Source organism: Meles meles, chromosome 19 (assembly GCF_922984935.1).
Source record: "Meles meles chromosome 19, mMelMel3.1 paternal haplotype, whole genome shotgun sequence".
Classification (NCBI taxonomy): domain Eukaryota; kingdom Metazoa; phylum Chordata; class Mammalia; order Carnivora; family Mustelidae; genus Meles; species Meles meles.
Genome location: NC_060084.1, coordinates 58820709 through 58847290, shown reverse-complemented (window position 1 = coordinate 58847290; position 26582 = coordinate 58820709). Strand labels below are relative to the sequence as shown.

Here is a 26582-nt window from a genome sequence, read left to right as displayed (position 1 = left end):
TCAGCTCAGGTCCTGATCCTGAGATCGAGCCCCACATCGGGTTCTCTGCTCAGCGGGGAGCCTGCTTCCTCCTCTCTCTCTCTGCCTGCCTCTCTGCCTACTTGTGATCTCTGTCTAATAAGTAAATAAAATCTTTAAAAAAATGAATTACTAGAAACATAAAATTCACACGATAACAGAGTCATACAAGAAGACTTTCACAAGGAGAGGTCCCCTGCAATCAGGCCAGGTTTTAAAGAGAAGTTGACACAATAGATCGTCCCCCACACTTGAGGGACCCCTATAACTTTGCACCTAGGAATTTTCCTCCCAGAGCAGTGCCTACATACACATGCATGGATACTCACATACACAAAATCAGACATCTTCCTTTCATCCTGCAAACTCACCTCAAGAAGACTGGACTTCAAACTGGGCCATCCTGGGCTGAAAGCAAGCAGCTCTGTGACTCACTCTCCATGCTGGATTCATCTGACCCATCTTCCTAAGGCTCCTCCCTTTTATAGGGTGTGGGCTCAAGGATGCACCCACAGATGTGATTGGATAAAAAGGCTCACTGATGAAATCCCTGATGGAATCTTCATCTGACTCCAGCTCCACCTCTCCAATACGTTATCACAGAACAACCTGGAAGGGCCCCTGGAGGGCTCAGTTGGTTAAGTGTCTAGCTTCAGCTCCGGTCATGATCTCAGGGTCCTGGGATGGAGCCCCTGCCTGCCTCTGGCCCGGGCCCCATCCTGGCCAGAGCTCAGACCCCCATGCTCAGTGGGGAGTCTGCTTGTCCCTCTGCTCCTCCCCCCGCTCCTGCTTTCTCTCTCATATAAATACATAAATAAGTAATCTTTAAAAACCCCAAAATATCCCTGCTGCAGGAACAACTGACCACAAATATTCTCTTTTTAAAAATTTTTGATTTTTTACTTAAATTCAATAATGAACATATAATGTATTATTATTTTCAGAGATAGAGGTCAGGGATTCATCAATCTTATATAATACCCATAGCTAATTACATCACGTGCCCTCCCCCACCCCACCCCCAGAAACCCTCAGTATGTTTCCTATGACTGAGAGTCTCTTATGGGGGTTCCTGGGTGGCTCAGTCGGTAAAGCATCTGCCTTCGGCTTGGGTCATAAGCCCAGGGTCCTGAATTGAGTCCCACATCAGGCTTCCTGCTCAGTGGGGAGCCTACTTTTCCCTCTGCCTGCTCTGCCTGCTGTTCTCCCTGCTTGTGCTCTTTCTGTGACAAATAAATAAACAAAATCTTTTAAAAAATAATATTTGAGAGAGAGAGAGAGCAAGAGAGAGAGAGAGAGAGACAGAGAGAAGGAAAGCACAAGCCAGGGGGAGAAGTAGAGGGAGAAGCAGACTCCCCGCAGAGCAAGGAACCTGATGTTGGACTTGATCCCAGGATCCTGAAATCATGACTGGATGTGAAGGCAGACACTTAACTGAGCCACCCAGGTGCCTTGGAACACACTATTTCTGCAGTGAAATGTAACAACACCACCACAGTATGGAAATAGAAAGATTAACACTAGTCTCATATAAATTGTGGCCAAGTTTTGTCTTAGGTGAGTCTCACACAAACTTGCTAGTACTTTCTAATTTTCTGAGATTTGTGGATGGCAAGTTTGGCAGAGAACAAGACTACTGTTCTTTTTCCTGTGTCAATCCCAGGCTGGTGAGACGGGGACTTGCACCTCCAGGAAGTGCTCCTAGTCCAGAAAAAAGACCACAGGGGCTGAGACTAAGGTTATTTCAATGGGAAGGGAGAGATGGATTCTTATTTTATGTTGAGAAAGTGCATGATGTCTGAGACTCATTTGTCAGAGATGGAGGAGTTACAACGGGGAGAGATCCCTGGTTTGAAACGTGGCTGGGTGGGGTGCAGGAAAAGTGGCAGGAATAGATTTTGGAAAGCCAGCATTTCTGTTTCCTGACTCTTTGTAGTGGGAATGACCACCAGTACAAGATGAGGGAGAGTTGGGGAAGCGGAAGGGACGGCTAGGGAAGGGAGCTATGGGGCAATCCAAACATCATGTCTGTCCTTTACTTTCAAGCCACATCCACAGTGAAACCACCTGCACCTCCTACTGTGCAGCCCCCACCACGCCTCATTGGTGGGGGCCGCTCTTGTCCTCCTGACAGTTTTCTGTCCTCAAAGCAGCGGTCGCAAGGACCCTGTATAAACCATCTGACCACGTCCTTCCCCTGCAGAACTCCCCGATGGCTTCCAGAGTCACTCTGCCACAGTGCAAACCGCCGTTGGTGAAGGACCTCCCCACACCCTAAAATGTCGCAGACTCACAGTTTCACAAAAATGCAATAAAAATGAGTTAACAGAAATGCAAAGGCAAAGAGAAAACAAAGGCATACAAAGTGTAAGGGCTTTTATGTCACCAGATTCAACAGACGTAAAACGTTTGTAACTTGTCCTGAGTTTACAGACTTGCTCTCTGCTTAGGTACTTTGCTCGCCAAAGACAGGAGCAAGTGTGGAGAACAGCAGGGCCCCCAGACCACTCTAAGAGTCACAGACACAGTGTGAAACCAGCTTCGGCCCAGAGATCCTGTTGATCTGGCTTCAGTGGCCTGTCTGCCTCAGCGGCCCCCTCTGCCACAGCCTCACAGGCTCCCACACTTCTCACTGGCGGCCTCACTCTCGCCTTCGGTCTTTATTTCCCCCTCACTTTGCTTCTCAACTTTTTTTTTTTAATTTTTAAAAATTTTTTAAAAGATTTTATTTATTTATTTGACAGACAGAGATCACAAGTAGGCAGAGAGGCAGGCAGAGAGAGAGGAAGAAGCAGGCTCCCTGCTGAGCAGAGAGTCTGATGTGGGGCTCGATCCCAGGACCCTGGGGTCATGACCTGAGTTGAACCCACTGAGCCACCCAGGTGCCCCTTGCTTCTCAACTTTTGTCCAGGTCTGCAACAGATGTATTTCCACCCATCTTGGGGCCCCACTCCCATCAGGCAGTCTTTAGTCACCCTCTTGGCTTTATTTTTCTCCACAGCAATGACCTTCTTCAGACAAACTATATTCTTCTTACTTGTCTTGTTTATCATCTGTCACTCCCCATAGAATTTAACCAACTCACAGACAGAAGATTTTTTTCTATACTCTATCCGGAGTGGTTTATATAGAGCTGGGCACTTTTTTTCCCCCCCTTAAATAGTTGTTTATTGGCAGTGGGCTGGAAAGAGCGACGGAGTTAGCATATACAGACAACACCACACACCAATGTCATGTGGGAAGCAAAGTGATGGGAAACAGCAACCTAGAGCCCCGCTGAGGCCCCTCTCTTCAAGAGTGAGGGTGGAGGGGGCAGGGGCTGGAGTGTTGAGGGGGTAGCCTTAGGACACCGCCGCTTAGTAGGCATAGTTAGAGATGAAGAGGGTACTCGCTGGATGCAGCCTCAGCCTGACCATTCGGGGTGTACTTTCCTTGGCAGGCAAGGCTGTTGGCCAGGGCTCGCTTGATGTACTCCTCCTGGGAAGCCTTCAGATTCTCCTTCTTCCCACCCCAGGCCTTCAGGGCAGAAGCCTGGAGCGCTCGGCCATAGGAGAAGGTCAGGGCCCACGGCTTCAGCAAGGGGCACTTGTTGATGGCGTTGAGGTTGATGGATGCCTCCTCCTCACTCTGGCCTCCAGACAGGAAGGTGATCCCAGTGACAGCAGGGGGCACTGTGCGGCGCAGTGCTGTGACAGTTGCCATGGCAATCTCCTCATGAGAATATTTCTGGGTGCAGGCGTGGCCTGGGGTTACCATGTTGGGCTTCAGCAGAGTGCCTTCCAGGTAGATGTGGTGGTCACTCAGGGCACTTTTAAGTTTTCATTACTTATGTGTCTGTTTGAAATAAATATTCCAAATATGAGAGCCTGTGTCCTAAACAGCCATGGTAGCCGCAGACAGGGCAGCGTCAGATGAGCCACAGAAGGAAGTATAGAGTGGAGATGTCGAGATGGCTCCGGGATCCAGGAGAGGTAGTGCTCTTTCAAGGGCTGCTGCCTACAACCAAAATCAAGGTAGAGAAATTAGAAGTTAGAGGAAAGCACAGATGAGAGCAACTTCCAGAGTCCTGTTCCAAAATATAGGGAAACTCAGGCCATCTCAGACCTGTCTGGATGAGAACCTCGAGCTGAGGACAAGCTGAAGAAAGCAATTTCGTTTATCACCTACAGGGCCTCAGAACAGCCAATACCTTCATGTACCACCTCCTGCCTGTGGTGCTGGAATAGGCAACAGTATCAGGTCAAGAGGATTGGAGGAGTGGTCAGTCAGACTATCAGCTGCCCCTGGGCTGTTGTGCCGTTCTCTCCTCCCACAGACCTTTTGGATGACAGTTAAGGTGATGCTTGCACCCTGGCCAAGTTAAGCTGAAAACCGATGACCTGGTTGCCTAGTATAGAGGGAGTGGGACTCCCTTCCCTGGCCCCCTGCCACTGTTCCACATTCACTGCATCTGCCAGAGCACATAGCCTGATTTTGGCCTTTCCTCCATACACACGTGAGACAGAGCATCTCATACATCCAGTGAAAGTAATTAGATATGGAAAAATCACAGAAAATCACAGTAAACAACATATGACATCTGGAAGTGATGGAAGAGTACAAATAAATTCAAATAAGCAAATAGAGTATCAAGGAGGGCTGCCTGGGTGGCTCAGTTGGTTAGCTACACTTGGTTTCTGCTTGGTTCATGATGGAGCCCTGCGTTGTGCTCAACGCTCAAAGGGGAGTCTGCTTCGGGATTCTCTCTCTCCTTCTGCTCCTTTCCCTGCTTGCTCTCTCTCTCTCTAAAATAAATTAATAAATATTTTAAAAAATAATCAAGGAGATGAAGAAAGACAGAAGCCATAGGAAGAAGATATGCCAAAAAGAATTAGGAAAATATTGGTCATGGAAAACATTTATAAATATAGGACTGGGGGGCACCTGGGTGGCTCAGTGGATTAAGCTGCTGCCTTTGGCTCGGGTCATCTCAGGGTCTTGGGATGGAGCCCCACATCAGACTCTCTGTTCAGCAGGGAGCCTGCTTCCCTCTCTCTCTCTGCCTGCCTCTCTGCCTGCTTGTGATCTCTCTGTCAAATAAATAAATAAAATCTTAAAAAAAAAAAGATAGGACTGTGTAGAATAAATAGAACGAGATATTTACAGAATTAATTAGTGAGTCAGACGATCAGAGTGAAGATGAGATCTGAAAGGCAAAGGATACAAGAATGAAGCAGAAAGCATAAGTTAAGGTCGTGATCCGGCCTGTGGGAATGGGTATTCTTCTGGTTTATGTTTGTGAAACAGTGACTAACATACAATGCTACTAAACATCACTGTGGAATACGTAAAGAAAACGAAAGTACAGTTACCAAGATCTGGATGTAAGTATTACCAAAATGAGGGGGAAAGTATGTGATGACCCAGCAGAAGACACATGGTAGGAGATTCAGTGGCTTGAATCTGGCACGGACACGAGATCTGGAAGTTGCTGGACTCTGAGGCATGTGAGACACGGTGGCAGAAGTTCAGGGATGAGGCAGGAGACACACACTATGGGTGACTTGGGACAAGAAGAATGCACATGTGATCCTTGTTGTGGGCACCGTGACAACGTGACCTAAGGGCATATGTATAGTGGCTGGTAGGAGTGGTAAAGAGAGGCCAGAATTTCCTCACTGGGAAATGGTGTAGCTCATTTAAAAGGAAGCAGATGGGGCAGGGTCTGGGATGGACAGGTGGGAAAAGGAGATTGATATTTCGGTGAAGGAGACCACGGTGTGAATTGAAAAGCTCTCTTCCATCTCCCAGTGGCTCTCAATCTTTCCCCATTTAGTACAGCTCAGAGGAAAGGAACATATTTCTGATTCCTTCGCCTCAAGCTGGCCCATCAGAACTGGGTACCCAGGGCCACATTCCAGGCTTCATATTGTTTTCTTGTTAGTCGTTAACAACTCAGTGGGAGAGCTTTAGATCTCTGTCAGGCAGTCGTTGATAAAGATGATGCACACATCCATACAAATTATAATGCTTTTGATATTGATGGGTTTTGAAATCAGATCTTTAAGGTCCAAATCTGTTCTATTTTAAAGAAAATGTTTTGACTCTTATAGATCTTTTGCATTTCCATTTATATTTTATTTTTTTAAAGTAAACATAACCTCAAGATGTTATTGTCTTCATAACATAACTGAAGGCGGAGCTTAGAACTGGATTGCTTGGCTCTTTATCTTCTTATCTAATTCCAGTTCGTATGTGAAAAAGGGGCAGGAGGGGGCTAGGAGCTAAGTGTTTGACTCTGGGGACAGACTGGGATTCTAAATCATCTGAGTTGTGACCATTACCAACTGGCTGACCTTGGTCACGTCTATTTTTCCCAGACTTCAGGGTTCTGTAAAAGTGGAAAAATGGACATAAAACTGTACAGCACAGAAAGTCAGGCAGACATTAAATAACAGATGATATTATACAGCTCAGTGAAGACCCATCCCAGTGCAAAGGTGAGGTAAGATTCTCAGCAAAGAGAAAAGCAGGAACCAAGACTCCAAAGCTAGTGAGAACTTGGCATGTTTGGAATCAAGTGAAGGCCAGTAGGGCTGGAAGAGGAGAGTGATGGCTGACGAACATGGTTTCATAGGCCGTGATGAGAAACTTGGATTTAGTCTGACCATTCTAGGAAGCTGTGGGAAGGATTTAGCAAGACAGACACATCATTTTTTTTTTAAATGTCTTATTTCAAAATAATTATAGATTCACAGGAAGTTGCAAATATAGTGCAGAGTACATTTCACTTCGTTTCCCCTATGGTAACATCTGACATAATCTTAATCTCAAAACTGGGAATTTAACATTGGTTCAGTCTTCAGACCTTTTTCAAAGTTACCATTTTACATGTGCTTGTGTGTGTTTATAGTTCTGTGCACTTTCATCATAGGTGTCGATTCATTAACTACCTCCACAATCAAGATACAGAACTTTTTTTGGCAGAAGGTCAAAGTTTGTATTTAGCCCCCAAATGGAGATGGTGCAAATCAAATGAAAAGAAGTCTGAGGTGGAGCAAAATATGCCTGCAGAAATGAGGGGTCTTCATAAAAATAGTCCTTGGGGCCTCAAATCTTGGTCTTAGCATTTGACATGAGCAACCAAAAATTTCTATGTGTCAGTAAGCATTTCTGTCATGACATTACAGTGACCATCCTGACCAGTTAGTTGGGAGTTTTTTTTTGAAGGGAAGGCAAGGAGAACAATCAAAGTTTAGAAATGTGTCCATCCAAATAGATCAATTGGGTGTGGGTAGTGCCATGAGCAAAGTTTAAGATCATCTGAGTAGGCTTCAACATGGTCGGGCAGTTAAAGGGAAACTTATGGCATGTCCAACTGCACAAAATTTTGCCAGTCAGATGGGAACAAAATTATGGCGCTAACTAGTGGTTGGCTGTGGCAGTGGGGTTCACGAGGGCATGGGTTCAGTGTGCCAAAATACAGCCAGACGGCTGTTGCATTGCCAGGTGGGGTCTGCTCAAGGCCTGCAGTGTTCCAGGACCATGTTATTATCTACACAAAGTAGGTATAGCCAAGCTATGAGAAGCCAGAAGGCTGGGCAACATATTTGTCTTGTGGGAGTGCTATAACTGGAGGCACCACGAGGGCCCACTGACCACATGGGTTTAGTGTGGACTGGGTAATACTCCCATTTCAGGTCTATGTAGTTGGAGGGAACCTGCATTCCTTAGCCGAGTATCTTACTAGATAAGTCCAGTTTTAGTCTTTATTGGCTTCTCTGGTCTTCACACTGCTGTGGGTGTGAGTTCTGGACTTCCTAAGTGAGATTTTTTTTAAAGATTTATTTATTTATTTGACAGACAGAGATCACAAGTAGGCAGAGAGGCAGAGAGAGAGGAAGGAAGCAGGCTCCCTGCTGAGCAGGGAGCCCAAGGTGGGGCTCGATCCCAGGACCCTGGAATCATGACCTGAGCCAAAGGCAGAGGCTTTAACCCACTGAGCCACCCAGGTACCCCCTAAGTGAGATTTTTATAGGCATTCGAAATTAAGTATCTTTTATAGCCAGGATTATTTGGCAAAGCTTGTGATATAGGCTATGCAAATGAACACCTATCAGGGTGCCAAATAACTCTGGCCAAAGGGAGACTTGATAGTAAGATGATCATATCCCACAGTAACTCAAGCCTTGACCTGGCTTCCATCCTGCTCAGGACTGGAGCAAGTCCAAAAAAGACAGATAAAGGAGGAAGAGGAACAAGGAGGAATGCCTAATCGATATGATCCTTGTAGATGCTGATATGTGAGGTGTCACTGGAGAAGGGAGGTGAAGGCAACTGATCTCAGTGCATTTTGATATTGAGTAGAGGGACCCAAGGCCTGGGGATTTAGTATAATGAGGTCCAGTGGTAGGAGGCAGACCCATTTATAAGATCACTTGTTCTCTATAATTTCCAAAAGATTTAAGTGTGGAGGCATTCTATAAGACCAGCAGAGCAGCCTGGGACAGATAGGGAAGGTAAAACAACTGCTGAATGCCTTGTTCTAAAGTGAGAGCTTCTTCATTCCATGTTGGTAATGTCTGGAACTCTAAAGGGCATGAGAGTTTTTGTAAAGCTTTGTATGGTAGCTCCATCAGTGGCATGTGTAGTGGGGTGGATGAATAAGGTGTATGGGTAGGTATTCAGTACTGTCAAGTCATAATAAGTGGCGTTGGCAGAGGCAGGCAGATGCCTGATAAAATTGATTTGCTGGTGACTATAGGAGATCCCTCTGGGATGGCACCTCTCCATTGTATTGCCAATGACAGTGTTCCCACATAGAGTGCATTGACATATCACATGTAGGCCATGACAGGAAAGTGGGGGAAGCCCTCTGAGTTTAGCCCAAGGTTCAAGGTTTGAAGTTCCTCTATGACTGATATTTCATGGTCTAATGGGCCAAAGAAAGATGAATGGGGTCATCTGACAGTTTTCAACCAAGGATTTGAAAGTTGTCCCAATCTATCAGCTTTGGAATTAAATGAGGCCCTAACAGCATGAAATTTTGCATGGCGAAGACACAGGTGATCTTTGGGGTAAAGTTCTTCACCCCCGAGGGGGAAGTTTTGAATGTTTTATTATTGCCATTGGTTGCACCAAAGAACTAGAAGTGGCAATGAACAGGAGCCTGTAAAGTGTCCTTGGGGTCATTTGTTGGCCAGGGCATTCCCCAATGCTAAGTGACTGCCTGGAGTTAGGCCCGTTGTATTGATTCTTGGGTCCATTTTCGGGGATGTCCTGTTTAAAGGAAGAAAAGCAGCAGCTCTTCAGAGAATTATCGGTGGATAATTCAGAGGTGGATATTCAGAGGATAATACTGGTGGCATTATCAGCAATAAAGCATGTGACTCCCTTTGTTGTTCACTTAGTTATACTAAATCTATCCCAAGGTAATCAAAGGTCCAGGAGAAGCACTTCAGCACTGTAGGATCTGGCCAGAGACTGAGGACAGGTAAAGCCCTCTTCTTTCAGGTGGGATACACCAGCGGGTCCTGGTTTGTCTCCATCCCATATCAAAGCCTGGATGGTCATGCTGAGCTTATGGGACGTTGCTTTCATGACCAAGGAAATAATGGGTAACTGAGTACAGAGTGTCACAGGTTCAGGTCCTGGGAGAGCTTCCATTTCCAAAAGGGCTCAGCATGCAGCCAGCAGTTGTCCCTCAAAGGGCATGTAATGTGGTCAAAACAGGCAGCTTTCTGCACCAGAAAGGCTTACAGGTAACCTACTGCAGCATGAGTGGTCCAGACACTCTAAGAAACACAAGAGATGAGCACAGAACTTCTACCACGTTGCCAGTAGCAACTAAAAGATGGGCCTGTTGTAGGGCCATCTGGACTGAATCCAGGACTTTTTGTTGTAAAGATCCCACAAGTAGGCTAATTTGCGGGTGAGTGCATAATAAACCTTAGTAGTATTTGTAAATGGAAAATATGTTGCCTTCAGAGCCAGAAAGACTCACTAGGTTTGGTCGCTCAGGACTGACCAAAGCTGACAAAATTAGAAGTTGCCTTTTAACAACATGAGTACAGTGGCACTTAGGCACACTAGATGAACCTAAGACTCACTGAGGTGGCATGACCTTGAACTTTACAGGGAGGGGGGCCAGAGCCCATTCGCTCTCTTAAGTGCAACAATGATTGTTCAATATACTGTGTGTCTAGCAAGTTCCCTCAGAGGAGGATGTCATCAGTGTAGTGGAATACATGAGTGCCTGGGACAGCTAAAACCAATCAGCATTTTGCCAGTAGAGGTTATGTGTGATGGTTGAACTTCTGACGTATCCCATGGGAAACTGAGTAAAGTGATAAACTGTTGAATTCACCTTTGAGAGTGAATGTGATTGAAAGGGTGTTGAAATAAGCACTGAATAGAACATACAAACATACAAACATGCAGAACAGCAAGATATTTGCCAGCAGACAACTGGGCTTCACTCGTTTCAGTTATATGAGTATAGCGATATTCACAGACGGGACTAAGGTGGTAGTAACTTACCGTGAAATGACATTCCACTGAGGATTCTTAAATATCTACTGTGCTTTCTCAGATATAAACAAAACTGGTTACTTCCTATAAGTCAATGAACCTTACTTAATTTATATGTTAATGTATGCTTAGGGACGCCTGGGTGGTTGTCAGTTAAGTGCCCGCCTACAGCTTGGGTCATGATCCCAGGCTCCATGGGATCAAGTCTCACATCGGGCTCCTTGCTCAGTGGGAAGCCTGTTCACCTCCTTCTGCCGGCTGCTCCCCTGCTTGTGCTCTCTCTCCTCTGAAAAATGAATAAATAAAATCTTAAAAATATATATACATATATATTCTTGATATATCTTCAAAATGATTCCTGGCCCTTTTCCAGTTTTTTTTTTTTTTAAAGATTTTATTTATTTGACAGACTGAGATCACAAGCAGACAGAGAGGCAGGCAGAGAGAAAGGGGGAAGCAGGCTCCCCGCTGAGCAGAGAGCCCCATGCAGGGCTCGATCCCAGAACCACGGGATCATGACCTGAGCTGAAGGCAGAGGCTTTAACCCACTGAGCCACCCAGGCGCCCCGAGTTTTTTTTCTTATTTGATTCAATTGTTGTTGTTTATTTATTTATTTATTTGACAGATAGAGATCACAAGTAGGGAGAGAGGCAGGCAGAGAGAGAGAGAGGAGGAAGCAGGCTCCCCGCCAAGCAGAGCACCCGATGCAGGGCTCGATCCCAGGACCCTGGGAACATGACTTGAGCGAAAGGCAGAGGCTTTAACCCACTGAGCCACCCAGGCGCCCCCAATTGTTGTTTTGCTTACTGGCTTTTGCCTACTACTTCCTATCCTTATTTCATCTTTGAATTTACTTTAAATTTTTCATTTAAACACATGAGGACCAATTTACACAAATGATTTTAGTCCCTGCCAGATGCGTGCAGACAACTGTGATTACAGCTAGTGAGATGTGTTATCTGAGATCCAGCCCTGGATCTGAGGCAGGGAGACAACAGACAGCTATTATCTTCTACAAACATGAGTGCCTCTTACATTCTTGTTATTAAAAAAATACCAAATACAAGCAACTGAAATGTGAGAGATTTCAATAAACCTTAATTTATATGCACTGGAAAACTTTAGAAATTAGACGCTAAGACTCATTCTTCAGTAAAATATGGGTGATAATATCAAGAATGTAGAGAGCATAACAACACTTTAAATGTTCACTCTGAATGTTTTCAAGTTTATTGAAATTTGCCGATTATTTTTATGGGAACCTCAAGCTGAGAATTATGATGGATTACTTGCGTTTTTTCTGTCAACAAAAATAAAGATATAAATTTCATATAAAGTTCATAATAAATTCATATAAAGTTCATAATAAAAACATGAAAAAATTTCATATAAAGTTCACAATAAAAATATGCTTTAACCCCAAAATAAAATGTTGGGAAACTGTATCTCAACTGTTAATTTGCATTCTTGCTGATTCTTTGTGAGAAAAACAATTTCAAAGTTTGACTTTTTTTCCAAGAATTTCTTGTATTTCAAATATCTTGCCTGCTTTTTTTTTCTTCAACAATTGAAGTATTTAACTGAATTATCATCAGTATTATAGATCTTCTTTTGTGTTTTCAATGAAATTTTTGGTTTCAGGGGTGTTAAGGATATTCCAAAACATTAAAATGTATATCTTAACTATGGAGGAGTTTATAGCTGCTAATTATAGCTCTAGTAAATCTCAACCTGTCACGTCTTAATCAGTTTAGTATGTTTTATTATCATCTATGTTCTGCAAATTATTTGCAGCTACTGGATTAGAAGGGTGGAAACAGAATGCTATGTCTCTGGCAACTCTTCCCAACTGTGCTCAGTGACATCACACTGGCAGCTTGAGATCGGCCATAGTGGGAGTATTTACACCAGTGAACTTGAAAGACAGTACAAACCAGGACTTATATGTATTACTGAAAGTCTGGACTTAAGAACATGATGGAAAATACATAAATAATGCAGATTAAACTTGAAAGTGTGTGGTGCATGTAGTCTTACCTTCTACTTACCACAGAAACACCTGAGGAATAAACATAAGCTATTCCTTTAACAAAAAAGGAAATACCACAATTCATAAAAAAGAAAATAGGCTAAAGATATGAACAGACATCAAGATACACAGATGACAAACACAAGAAAAAAAAGTTCAACATCATAAATCCCTAGGGAAATGCAATTAAAATTACTGCTTGCTTGTTAAAAAGGTAAATTCCAAAGACTGAATCAAAAGACTGATGCCATGTATTGGCAAGGATGTGGAAGAACTGGAACGCTCATGTGCTACTGGTGGGTATGGAAAAACAAAAAATCATTTTGGATACTTCGGTAGTTTTTTTTTTTTTTTTTCAGAGATTTTATTTATTTATTTGGCAGACAGAGATCACAAGTAGGCAGAGAGGCAGGCAGAAATGGGGGCGGGGAGTAGGCTCCCCACTGAACAGAGATATGCGGGGCTCGGGGCTCGATCCCAGAGTCCTGGGATCATGACCTGAGCCGAAGGCAGAGGCTTCAACCCACTGAGCCACCCAGGTGCCCCTCTTTGGTAGTTTAGTTAAACATTCACCTAGCCTATGGCTCAGGCATTTTACTTTGAGTTACTAACCCAAGAGAAGTGAAAAATACGTATGTACATATTAAATTATATATGTGTTCTAGCAGCTTTATTTGCAATCGCCCAAACGAGGTACCAAAGGCTCCTAACAGATGAATGGATAAACAAATGGTATATCCATAGGAAAGATAATATGCAGCAACAGATTGAAACACTTATATAAGCATCACTAAAGAATTATCTTAATTATCTTTTTAAAAAATTATCTTAATTGTCTTAAGATAACTACAAATCACGAATGAAACCAGAATAAAAAAACCACTTTATGACTCAGACCATATAAAATTCTAGAAAATACAAACTATTACAAATGAAGGTAAATCAAAGATTTCCTGGAGAGGGGAAAGACACATTATAAAATGACGTGAGGCAAATTAGGGCTGATGGACATGGTCATAATCATGATCAGGATGAAGTTTTGCGGATTTGTATGTATGTCAAAACTTAACAAACTGTACACCTCAAATAGGTGGAATATACTGTATGTCAACTATACCTGAATCAAGTCCTACGGAATAGTTCCAAACAAACAAAAAAACACAAAACAAATACAAAAACAAAACCTGAATAAAGTTCTATGAAATAGTTCCAAACAAAAAAACACAAAAGACGTCTCTCCCTCTTTTCATAAAATCAGGTTCTGCAGCCCTATATTGACTCTCTTTCCCAATGGCCTTGGAGAAGCGGTCTTGCCTTAGTGGTAGCAAATACTTATGACTAAATAAATCCATACCACTCACTGAACAGGAATGCTGGCTAGGTCACAGAGCCACACCGAGGGACTAAGGGTTCTCCTTTCTCTGCATGCTTGTTTTCCTATGTGTGTAGAAATGGCTTTAGGTGAATATACCAGAACCAGTGGCTTATTTTCTTTGACAAAGATCTCAGCAACAAAAGATGCACATACCTGGGGGTCCCGAGTTTCTATACATACCTATCCTGCAGAATCACAGTCACTGGAGCATTTGTTGATGCAATGCTAGAAGGGGAACGTGCCGTCTACTTTGCTGCAGACTCCTCCATTGTTATTGTACCAATTATAGTTCCCCCAGGGCTCTGTATTCTCACCATGACACTCGCCTAATGAATCCTTGGTATCAGGGCACATGGCTCCTTTGTAGCACCTGGAGTAGAGACTCAACACTACTGAGTGTTATGTGACATCCACTGTAAAAAAGAAAAACAATTCCTGTAGGTCTCAGAACCACTGAAGGTTGTCAAAATTTCCCGACTCTTCAGGGTGTTCTCTGAGCCCACAAAAAAATTCCTGAAACCCAGTCCACAAATTAGGACAAGGCCTGGCAGTCTTTCCTACGAGACCTCAGGCAACAATGTAAATTGTTGGAAAAGCTGGAAAGAGAGCTATTTTCTTTCTGGACTCTCATCTCTGAGGCACACAACGTATTGGGAACCCCAACAAAGCTGTTCACTCCTTAATGCTGACAGAACCCAGCCATTTTCAAATCACCTCACATAGTGAAGAGAACCCCAAGAGCAAAGCTGGCTTAAACAATAAAGTCTTTATTACTACAAAATCCAAAGGAAGAGGAGGCAGGGAGATCCCAGGTTGGTGACTTGGGAGGACAGGAAAATCCAAGAGGAGTGTCACACAAAACAAACACATCCTTGAAAATGTGGTCCTTCTTGGCAAGTTACCAGCAGAACTCAGATTGGGTCCTCTGGGCCATGCTCTAACTTCTACAAGAGAAGAGAATGACGACCCTATAAGGGCTAAGAGTAATCATGATTTCCTCCAGCAAAAGGGAGGGAAAGAGGTCAGCTTCCCTGAGCAGACTGTGGTCGTAACTAATGCACTGGTGCACACTGTAAACGCTGAGTGGTAGAGGTGATAAAATTCTTCCACAGAAACTGGCAGTGACATAAACCTGGCAAGAGCCCTGGACAGGTTAGAAAGTGTAACACAGCTCCTATATAGATTCCCACATACTTCAACTAAAGGGAGATCTCTCCACTATGGATTTTCAGATGTATGGGCTTAAATTTAGGTAGATGGCTTCCTCCCAACTTCTCTCCTCCAGTGTAATTATCTAAGGCCTTTCTCTAGTATGAAGTCTCTGGTGTTGAATGAGGTCAGATTTGGAGCTAAAGGATTTCCCACAATTTCTGCACTCAGTAGATCTTTTTCTAGTGTGAACTCTCCGGTGCTGAATGAGGCTGGAGCTTTGGCTAAAGGATTTTCCGCATTCCCCACACTCATAAGGCCTTTCACCCGTGTGAACTCTCAGGTGTTTAACGAAGTTAGATTTGCAGCTAAAGGACTTTCCACATTCACTGCACTCAATAGGCCTTTCTCCAGTGTGAACTCTCCAGTGGTTCTTGAGGTTGGAGCTATGGCTAAAGGATTTTCCACATTCCCCACACTCATAAGGCCTTTCTCCTGTGTGGACTCTACGATGTGAACTGAAGCTGGAGCTTTGCTTAAAGGATTTCCCACATTTACTGCACTCATAAGGCCTTTCTCCAGTGTGAAGTCTCCTGTGGTGAATGAGGCTGGAGCTTCGGCTGAAGGATTTCCCACATTCACTGCATTGATGAGGCCGTTCTCCAGTGTGAACTCTTCTGTGGTAAATGAGACTGAAGTTTTGGCTAAAGGACTTCCCACATTCACTGCACTCATAAGGCCTTTCTCCAGTGTGAACTCTCTGATGTTGAATGAGGTTGGACCTTTGGCTGAAAGATTTTCCACATTCCCTGCATTCATAAGGCTTCTCTCCAGTGTGAACTTTCCTATGGCTATTGAGGCTGTAGCTTTGGCTAAAGGATTTCCCACATTCATTGCACTCATAGGGCCTTTCTCCAGTGTGAACTCTCCGATGTATAATGAAACTGGAGTAATAGGTGAAGAATTTTCCACATTCATTGCACTCATAAGGTCTTTCTCCAGTGTGGACTTTCTGGTGCTGAATGAGGTTACATCTTCGGGTACAGGCTTTTCCACATTTGCCACACTCATAGAGTCTTTCTCTAGTGATAACTCTCTGGTCCTGAGCAAGTTTGTCTGTGCAGCTGAAGGCTTTCTTGCATTCTCCACAGTTGTGATGACTTTTACCACTGTGAAAGACAGCCTTACACTCACTGTTTGGCTTCTCCCCAGTGTGAGTGACCTGTTGTTGGAGAAATCCCATGCTGGCTAAGAAGTCCTTCCCTGTCTCCTCACAGGTAAAGGGCTTCCCTGACACATAGACTGTACGGTTCTTTATAAATGAGGCTCTGTCCACAGAACTTCTGAAGGCTCTCTCTCCAGTGTGCTGCCCCTGGTACTGCTGAAGGTTGGCATCTAAACAGAACTGTTTCCTACATGTATATGGTTTTTTCCCAAGATATGCTCCCTGGTGCTCAGCCAAGAACAAAATGCTTCTCAAGATTGGGCCATGCAGTTCAAAGGGCTGGGCCTTCTGGGAAGGTGAATATGCCTTGAGAGTCCCAATCTGTGACACTCCTATAGGAATGCTCATTTCGGAAGGTGCATGCTCATCCTCCACTCCAAGCCAACAACCTGAAAGCAAAGAAGTGATGATGAAACACATGTTGACTTTACTGGCAAGGGGCAAAACCCATCACAAATGTATATCTGACACATTAAAGAACCAGTATAAGGAACTATTTTCAGGAAAAGGAAGTTGGGGTTAGGTTTTGGAAGCAGCTGCTTTGTACTACTGGGTCCCCAAGGTCACGGAACTGGGGAGGCCTCATTAGGCATAGGATTCAAGAAAAGGGTTGGGCCAGGGTGAAACACATGTTCTATAACTCATTCTACTGTTAACAGCTTTTAGCAGGATTACATCTGCTGTGACCTGTGATGCTGGACAGAAGTCTATGTCCACATGTAGGAAAATCTGACTGGAACAAAGTAACTGGCTTTAAGAATTCATAAAAGATGGGGTGCCTGGGTGGCTTAGTCAGTTAAGTGTCTGACTCTTGACTTCAGTGCAGGTTGTGATTTCAGGTAAGTGAGATCGAGCCCCACGGCAGGCTCCATGCTGGGCATGGAACCTGCTTAAAATTCTTTCTCTCCCTCTCCCTCTGCCACCATCCCTCTTAAAAAAAAAGAATTATTAAAAGACATGTGCACACTTTAGAATACAGCAGTGTTGGAAAGCACTCTGGAGAGAAGAGTGTGAGGAATGAGTAAGAAAAAAGGTCCAGAGAGGTGGGGATTGGCCTGGGGCTGGAGAATGAATAAAAATGACAAGTCAGCAAAGTGTCAAGAATGGAGAGGGAAGGTAGAAGTGAGTTGTGTGGCAACCAGCAATGGCACCAAAATACAAGTCAAATACAACAGGTTCTCCAGGTTCTCAAATCACACAAATCCTGGTGTGATTTGAACAAAGGTCTGATATCACATTCTCCCCCAGCTGTCATTCACCTGGATCAGGCCCTCTCTGGGCCCATCTTGTGGAGACTGGAATTATATCCATCCTGTGAAGCACAGGGGACTCTTCCCCTAAACCCAGCTGAGCAACTGCATGGGACCTGGAAGATCCAAATCCTAAGGGTAAGACAGGATAGGTCAGTCGTTAATATTGGTCTGGAACAACTCAGCACACAATGGATCACAGGAAACATACTATAGAAAGTATCCCCATGCCCAGCTAGAGGGAAGATGGTGGGGCAGTAAGCACCAGGAGCCTCCTCACCGGGACCACAAATGCACTGACAGACTCAATCTGATGTAAATATTTTGCAACTCTAGAGTCTAATGAATGCTTGCAACATGCTAAATTGCTTTAACTTTGGTCAATATCAGCTCTTAGTAATGTGTTAAATTATCCACATCCCAACTTGTCTAACTCTTGAGTCCTACAGCAGCCAGCCATACACATTTTTCTAGAGCAGCCTGCTGGAGCCTGGGTGGGCAATAAGGACTCTGTCCTCCAAGTATCACAGATCTATGCTTCTGATGGTGGAGGTGTAACAGACAGGTGGGCAGCCATTGTTGCAAAACCTCTCCCTCCCTGACAGGGGATTTAAAGGGCAGATGTCTATCCATTCCACCACCTCCGGTTTCTCTTATTCCTGTTTTGGGAGGCAGAAATTCAAGACTAGGATATTCAAAATCACATATATAGAGGAATAGAGAAAATTATCATACATACCCAGGAAAAGGCACAGTCTTAGAAAAAACAGGAGACCTTAAGTTTATACCTCAGACCGATCTCTAGAAGACACCCTACAACCATTAAACAAACAACCCCCAAATGTTCAGTTTTCAACAAGAACAAGAACAACAACAAATCACAGGAAACACAAAAGCAACAAGAAAGTTTAATCCATTCTAAAGAAAAAAAAATCAAGAGAAAGTGTCCTTGAGAAAGACTACATTGTGTACTTATTAGACAAAGACTTCAAGATTTTATTTATTTGACAGTGAGAGAGAGAGAGAGAGAGAGCGCACAAGCAGAAGGAGCAGGAGAGGAAGAAGCAGCCTCCCCACTGAGCAGTGATCCTGATGTGTGGCTCCATCCCAGGACCCTGGGATCATAACCTGAGCTGAAGGCAGATGCTTAACCAAATGAACCACCCAGGTGCCTCTAGACAAAGACTTTTATTGAAAACATCTGTCTAAAAGACGCTCAAAGAGCTAAAAGAAAATGTGGACAAAATCAAGAAAATGTAGCATGGCCAAAACATAAACATCAATAGAGATAGGCAATATAAAGAATAATCAAAAAGAAATTTAGGGGCTGAAAAATATAGTAACTGAATGAAAGAACTCACTAGAGGGATACAAAAACAGCTTTGAGTAGGTAGAAGTAATCAGTGAACTTGAAGATATCAAATCTGAGGAAAAGAAAGAAAAAGGATTGACCAGAAGTGAACATAACATAAGAACCTGTGGGATACCATCAGTAAATCAATATATGCAATGGATTAGTCTAGAAGAAGAGGGAAATAAAAGGACAGAGAGCTTATTTGAAGAAACAATGCTTGAAAATTTCCCAAATTTGATGGAAGACACAAATATTAACATCTAAGAAGCCCAGTGAACTCCAACCAGGCTAAACTCTGAAACTCACACTTGGCACATTATAGCCCAAGTGTCAAAAGCAAAAGGCAAAGAGAGAATCTTGAAAGCAACAAGACAGAAGTGACTCATCACATACAATGGATCTCCAAGATGATCAGATTTTTCATCAGAATCCACAGAGGCAAGAGGTAGTAGTGGGTTGATATATCCAAGGGTTCAAGGGAAAAAATCCAAGAATCCTATAACAAGCAAAAATGTCCTTTAAAAAATGAGAGAGAAATTAAGACCTTGCAGATAAGTAAGAGCCAAGGAAGTTCTTTACTACTAGATGTATTCTGCAAGTAATGGTAATGGGGGTCCTTCAAGTTGAGATGAAAGGACACTAGACAGTAACTCAAAGCCATCTGACCAAATAAACATCTCTGTTAAATTAAATACAAAAACAATTATAAAAGCTAATAACTTGGACTTATAAATCTACTTTTTGGGGGCACCTGGGTGGCTCAGTCGGTTGGGCATCTGCCTTCGGCTCAGGTCGAGGTCCCAGGGTCCTGGAACTGAGCCCCGCATCGGGCTCCCTCCTCACCGGGAGGCCTGCTTCTCCCTCTCCCACTCTCCTTGCTTGTGTTCCCTCTCTCACTGTGTCTCTCTCTGCCAAATAAATAAAATCTTAAAAAAAAAAAACAAAAAACTCCACTTTTTGTTTCCTATATTTAAGAGATTAACACATAAATAACAATTACTGATCCAAATTTCTGGACACAACACACACAAGATGTAATTTCATGACATCAGTAACTAAAGGGTGTAGGGACAGAGTTGTGTAGAAGCAGAGTTTAAAAAAATATGACTGAGGGGCGCCTGGGTGGCTCAGTAGTTAAGCCTTTGCCTTCAGCTCAGGTCATGACCTCAGGGTCCTGGGATTGAGCCGCACAGAGAGCCTGATCCACCCCCCCATGCCTGCCTCTCTGCCTGCTTGTGATCTCTGTCTGCCAAATAAATAAATTAAATCTTTAAAAAAATGATTGAAGCTAAGCTGGCATAAATTCAAATTAATTGTTATAATTTTACATGCTAAATGTAACCCCATGATTAACTGAAACAAAACAAAACAAACCCAAAAAAGAAAAAACAAAGTCCTCTAGAAGGTATACAAAAAAAACCCTCCAAAACAAAACCAACAAATCAGAACATTTCACTACCAAAAAAAAAAAAAATCAAAATCAACTGAATACAAAAGACAGTAGTACAGAAAATGAGGGGAAAAAAGCTAAAAGGTCTACAAAAAACAAATAGCAAAATGAGAGAAATCCCTGCTCATCAGTAGTTAGTATAAATGTAAATAGATTAAATTCTCTAAACAAAAGACAAAATTGGTAGAATGGATAAAAAAATGTGATCCAACTATACGTTCCATGTCCAGCGTGGAGCCACAAGACACTCACTTTAGACCCAAAGACATAAGTTCAAAGTGACTGCCTGGAAAAACACACTCCATGCAAATAGTAATCCAAAGAGAGCAGGGGTGGCTACACTAATATTAGACAACAGAGTGATTTACATCAAAAAAGGTTACAAGACAAAGAAAGTTATTATGTATTAATAAAAGGTTCAAGACACAAGAAAAGATAATTATAAACATTTAGGCACCTATGACCAAATAAAGATCTCTTATTAAATTAAAGATCACTGGGGCGCCTGGGTGGCTCAGTGGATTGGGCCTCTACCTTCAGCTCAGGTCATGATCTCAGGGTCCTGGGATGGAGCCCTGCATTGGGCTCTCTGCTTATCGGGGAGCCTGATTCCCCCTCTCTCTGCCTGCTTCTCTACCTACTTGTGATCTGTCAAATAAATAAATTAATCAAAAAGAAATAAATTAAAGACCATCAAAACCAAGAAACAAAAATTGACAGAGCTGAAGGGAGAAACAGACAGTTCTAAAATAATAGTTGGAGATATCAATGCCCCATTCTCAAAAATATAGAATAAACACACCAAAGTAAGGAAACAGAGGACCTAAACAATACAATAAACCAAGCAGAACTAGCAGAATATACAGAATACTCTGCCCAACAGCAACATAATACACATTCTTCTCAACTACATATGAGACATTTTCCAGAAGAAAGCATATGCTCAGCAAATTAAGTGCTACTAGATTTAAAAAGACAGAAGTCATGCAAAGCATCATTCCAATCAAAATGGGTGAAGTTAGAAATAAAAAACTGAAGGAAAACTGGAAAATTCGCAAACCGGGGCACCTGCGTGGCTCAGTGGGTTAAGCCTCTGCCTTTGGCTCAGGTCATGATCTCAGGGTCCTGGGATAGAGCCCCGCACTGGGCTCTCTGCTCAGCAGGGAGCCTGCTTCTCCCTCTCTCTCTGCCTGCCTCTCTGCCTACTTGTGATCTCTGTCTGTCAAATAAATAAATAAAATCTTAAAAAAAAATTCACAAACCTAATTAAACCTAAAATTAAACAAATAATTTTTAAACAACCAATGGGTCAAAGAAGAGTCATAAGGGAAATTACAAAATACTTAGGTTTAGAGACAAATGAAAAGAAGGTATCAGCAACAATTATGTGAAGCAGCAAGAGCAGCACTAAGGGGGAAAATTTATTGCTGTAAACACATTAAAAAGGAGAAAGATCTTGAATCAACAGCTTACCTTTACAAACTTAAAGAACTAAAAAAAGAGCCAATAAATCCAAAGCTAGTAGGAAAAAAAAAAGAAATACTAAAGATTTGAACTGAGATAGAGACAAGAAAAACAACAAAGAAAAGGCAACAAAACTGAAAATTGGTTCTTTCAAAAAGCTATCAAAATTTAGACAAACTTTTAGGGTGCCTGGCTGGCTCAGTCAGTGGAGCATGATTCTTGATCTCAGAGTTGAGCTTAAGCCCCATGTTGAGTTTAGAGATCACTTAAAAATAAAATCTCTAAAAAAAAAAAAAAAAAAAAAGACATTGACAAACTTTTACCTGGATTGGCCTTAAAAAAAAAAAAAAAGACTCAAAGTGGCAAAATGAAAAATTATAGTGGGAACATGACTACCAATTCTACAGAAATAAAAGAGATCATAAGAGAGTACTACTAAAGAGACTGAATCACTAATCAAAAACCTCCTGACAAAGGAAAGCTTTGGGGCACTTGGATAGCTCCCTCAGTTAGTTAAGTGTCTCCTTCCAGCTCAGGTCTTGATCCCAGAGTACTAGGATTGAGTCCTACATCAGGCTCCCTGCTTGGCGCAGAGTCTGCTTCTCTCTCTACCATTCCCTCATGCTCATGATATATCTCTCTCTCAAATAAACAAATAAAATATCAGGGTGCCTGGGTGTCTCAGTGGGTTAAAGCCTCTGCCTTTGGCTCAGGTCATGATCTCAGGGTGCTGGGATCAAGCCCCGCATCCGGCTCTCTGTTCAGTGGGGAGCCTGCTTCCCCCTCTCTCTACGCCTGCCTCTCCACCTACTTGTGATCTCTGTCTGTCGAATAAATAAATAAAATCTTTAAAAATAAATAAATAAATAAAATATTAAAAACAAAATAAAATTGGGGCACCTGGGTGGCTCGTTGGTTGAGCATCTGCCTTCAGCTTGGGTAGTGATCTCAGGGTCCTGGGATCGAGCCCTGGATCGGGCTCCCTGCTCAGTAGGGAGCCTGCTTTTCTCTCCCATTCTCCCCCGCACGCGTTCTCTCTCAAGAGAATAAATAAAATCCTTAAAAAAAAAATTAAAGTAATAAAATAAACTCAGCTTTCCTTTGGGAAAAAAAAGAAAAAGAAAAGCCTGGACTTGATGGTTTCACTGGCGAGTTCCGCCAACCACTTCATGAAAAACAAACACCCATTTTTATAAAAAAACAGACAAAGCCACTAGGAGCAAACAGAAGACCAATAATATAGTTGATGATTCATCAAGGTAAAAAAATCATCAACAAAATACTATCAAACTGAATTCAAAAGCATACTGAAGGATTATATACTATGATCTACTGGGATTTACTTCTAGAATGAAAGGATGGTTCAACATACAAAAATTAATCAATGTAATACATCCCACTCACAGAATGAGGGAAAAATTATATGATCATTTCAATTGATGCACAAAAAAAGTATATCAAAATTTAACACCCTTTCATGATGAAAATAGTCAATAAACTAAGAACAGAAGAAAACTACCTTAACATAGTAAAAGTAAAAGATCACAACACATGGCTAATATATTCAATGCTGAAAGACTGAAAGACTGAAAGCTTTTCTTCCAAGATCAGGAAGAAGGATGCCAACATTCACTAAAACTATTCAAAATGGTATTTGGAAGCTCTAGACTGGGGGGGGGGGGGGGGAGGAAAAGAAAAAGAAAGGCATCCAAAGCGAACAGAATAAGTAAAATTATCTTTGCTTGTGAATACATCACATATAGAAAACTAGGCCTAAAGACTTAAAAAACTTGTAGAATAAATGAACTCAGCAAAATAAGAGGATACAAATAGGATATAAAAAAACCAGTTGTATTTCTGTACACTAATAATGAACAATCTAAAAAGGAAACTAAAAACAATTCCACTTATAACAGCATCAAAAGAAAAAAATACTTAGAAGTTAACCAAGAAAGTAAAGTATATGAACACAAGAAACTACAAAACATTGATAAAAGAAATTAAATTAACAAGTGGAAAGACTTCTATATTCCTGGATTGAAAGATTTAATACTTAGTTATCAACACTACTCCAAACCATCTACAGATTCAATGCAATCCCTATCAAAAGCACAATTTTTTTTTGTAGTAATAGAAATTTCACATGGAATCTCAAGGACACCAAAAAGCCAGAACAACCTTGAAAAAGACTAAAGTTGAAGGAGTCACACTTCTTAATTTAAAATTTTACTCCAAAGCTAAGTAGTCAAAACACTGTGATACTGTCATAAAGACAAATAAAGACCAATGCAATAGAATAAACACTCTAGAAATAAACTCTTGCATATATGGTCAAATTATTTTCTACAAGGAGGCCAAGACCATTCGAGACCGCTCAATGGGGACAATCCATTAGGTTGACATCAAGGCTATGGATCCTGAATCCCTCCCTGTGAGGGCCTGAAGAGCAGGTGTTGTGGCAATAAAGGGAGAGAAGGGGACATACAGTCCAGCTTTAGAAACCACAGCACCTACCCAGGGAATTGGGGAAGGCAGCAGTACCCATCATTCAGAGGTGAGACAGATCTGCTCCTTACAGAAAAGAGAAAGGTAGAGCCTCGCCCAGGGCACGGAGGTGGGTGTGAGGGCCTTACCTAGTGAGGATGTGAGTGCAAAGTTCTCCAGCATCACATCATGGTACAGACATCTCTGATCCTCGTCTAGGAGATCCCATTCATCCCAGGAGAAATAGAGGGCCACGTCCTCAAAAGTCACACTTCCCTGCCAGGATAGAGAAAGGTGAAACCACGAAAAGCCTCACTCCTGAAGACCCATACTCCATAGCCCCACAGATCTACCTCACGTCCCTCCTCCTCTCAAGATCCCCAAATCAGAGGAGATACCAGACTCTTGGTATCTTATGACACTCACTGGTGTCTGCTCTTCCTTTACTCTAGTTAATCGCTGTGTTCACTCTGTTTCCCACTCTACAACCAAATGGAATGTGCTAAGACCTAAATACGATCACCTGCTGGGGCGCCTGGGTGGCTCAGTCGGTTGAGTATCTGCCTTTGGCTCAGGTCAGGATCTCAGGGTCCTGGGATCCAGTCCCGCATGGGGCTCTCTGCTCAGCAAGGAGTTTGCTTCACCCTCTCCCTCTGCCCTCCCCCTGCCTTCTTGCGCACGCGCGCGCTATCGCTCGCTCACTCGCTCCCTCTCTCCCCCTTTCTCAAATAAATGAATAGAACCTTAAAAAACAAAACAAAACAAACAAACAAAACAAAAAAAACAACAACGACCTTCTTCCAGTGATCAGACTTTCCCTTGCCTCCAGACGGACGCCTAACTTCAGAGGCAGTCATTCCGAGCTTGACTCTGGCGCTGTGCCCCGGTTTGTTCTCACCAGAACGAAAGGAGGCCTGCAATCACCTGAATGCGCTGAGCCTCATCTCCAGGCAGTTCCACATACCGACACATCTCTTTCCCTTGCTGGCCCCAAATGGGAACCCCTTCGTATAAGCCCTGGCCTAGACTCGACTTTGAGCTCGGGTTCTTCAGGGTCCCCAAACTCTAGGGCTGGGAGGACGGCGGGTGAAGAGTTCAAGACGCCGTGGATCTGGACAAAATGTACGGAACCAGGAGGGACTGGTACCCGTTCACTCACCTGTGTAGGTTCCGAAAGCACTTCTGCAACCATGGAAACCTGTGGGAAGAGGCAGGTCTTCGAGGGATGTGGCCATGGCGGCTTTCCAGGGCCTCAGGCCTTCCCTGTGTCCTTGTGGGGCACCAGAGCCAGGTAACCTGGGGCAGACTGGCCGGCCAACCTCTGTGCTGTGTGTCCTTGGGAAAAGACTCAACCTCCCCCTCTGTCCTCATCACCGTCTACAGCTCTTCTATTGAGCAGACTTCGGAAGCTACTAATCCCAGCGCAGACCGCGTCTCTCTTTTCCTCAAAATTTTCCAAGGCTCCCAGGACCCTCAGAACCGAAGTACCGCACCTCGGCCCGCCAGTCCAGGGGTCTCCGCCCCACGCCCTCTGAGGGCGGGAGGGCAGAATCCTCCCCGCTTAGGCCCCCTGCAGCCCCCGCCCCGGCGGCCCCTCAGCCCCGAGTCCGCTCCAGCATGCAGCCCGCCGGCGTTCCCACACGCGCCCCCCGCCACCGGCGCCTCCCTGTCCCGGACACCCGGGCCTGGGCCACAGGGCCGCGAGCAGGCGCCCCCGTCCTCGGGCCTTTGAGGTCTGGGTGGGCGGCGGAGGGGAGGCCTCGGGAGACGAGCGTTTACCTCAGCCGGGTCCCTGGGAGCGGCCGCCGCCATCGGAGCCTCTCCGCAGAGCGAAGTGATGACAGCTGAGCGGCCCGGGCAGTCGCAGACACCGAGGTCTCCAGGCGGTCCTCGCAGGCGGCGAAGTCCCCGACCCCGGACCCGCCTCCCTACAGCGGAGACAAAGCCTCCTCTTGTGCCTTCTCTATCCGTCGCCTGGGTCCCAACCGGTGTACCGGATCCTCTGACCAAGCCCGAAGACCCCAGAACTGCTAAAATGACCGCCACGGAAACAACGGAAGCCCCGCCTCAAGGCGGCTCGCCCTGCCGGAAGTGCCCCCTTTCTGGGTTTTCATTGGGCTATTGCGGCTGCCGCTCAACACCAGCCTTTCTGGGTAATGTAGTTCCTTCGGCAAGGCAGGTCTGGAAGAGGGGCGCCCAACGCCAGGAACTCTCAAAGAAAAGATCAAACAGCAAGGCCAGGCCTAAGGAAAATGACCCTCTACTTCTGGCGTC

At 43.8% G+C, this 26582-nt stretch overlaps 1 protein-coding gene across 1 annotated transcript; it reads right to left on the bottom strand.

The window, feature by feature from the left end:
- Window positions 1-3168: 3168 nt before the first annotated feature.
- LOC123931884 (zinc finger protein 211-like) lies at window positions 3169-26342 on the bottom strand. The gene is made up of 6 exons (XM_045989551.1): window positions 26088-26342; window positions 25468-25506; window positions 24458-24584; window positions 17566-17688; window positions 14113-16695; window positions 3169-4014 (listed from the first exon to the last, which is right to left on the bottom strand). Exons 1-5 carry the CDS (start codon window positions 26118-26120, stop codon window positions 15227-15229), a joined length of 1791 nt encoding a protein of 596 aa, XP_045845507.1. The 5' UTR covers window positions 26121-26342; the 3' UTR covers window positions 3169-4014; window positions 14113-15226.
- Between the last annotated feature and the right edge of the window lie 240 nt (window positions 26343-26582).

Excerpts from the sequence above, each read along its gene's own strand:
- LOC123931884 (XM_045989551.1), bottom strand. The coding sequence starts at position 26,120 with ATGGCGGCGGCCGCTCCCAGGGACCCGGCTGAG. Across the intron at positions 24,585-25,467 it reads TGCTTTCGGAACCTACACAG|GGAAGTGTGACTTTTGAGGA; the intron begins GTGAGTGAACGG and ends CTATCCTGGCAG. Across the intron at positions 16,696-17,565 it reads CCAGAGAGGGCCTGATCCAG|GTTGTTGGCTTGGAGTGGAG; the intron begins GTGAATGACAGC and ends CTTTGCTTTCAG.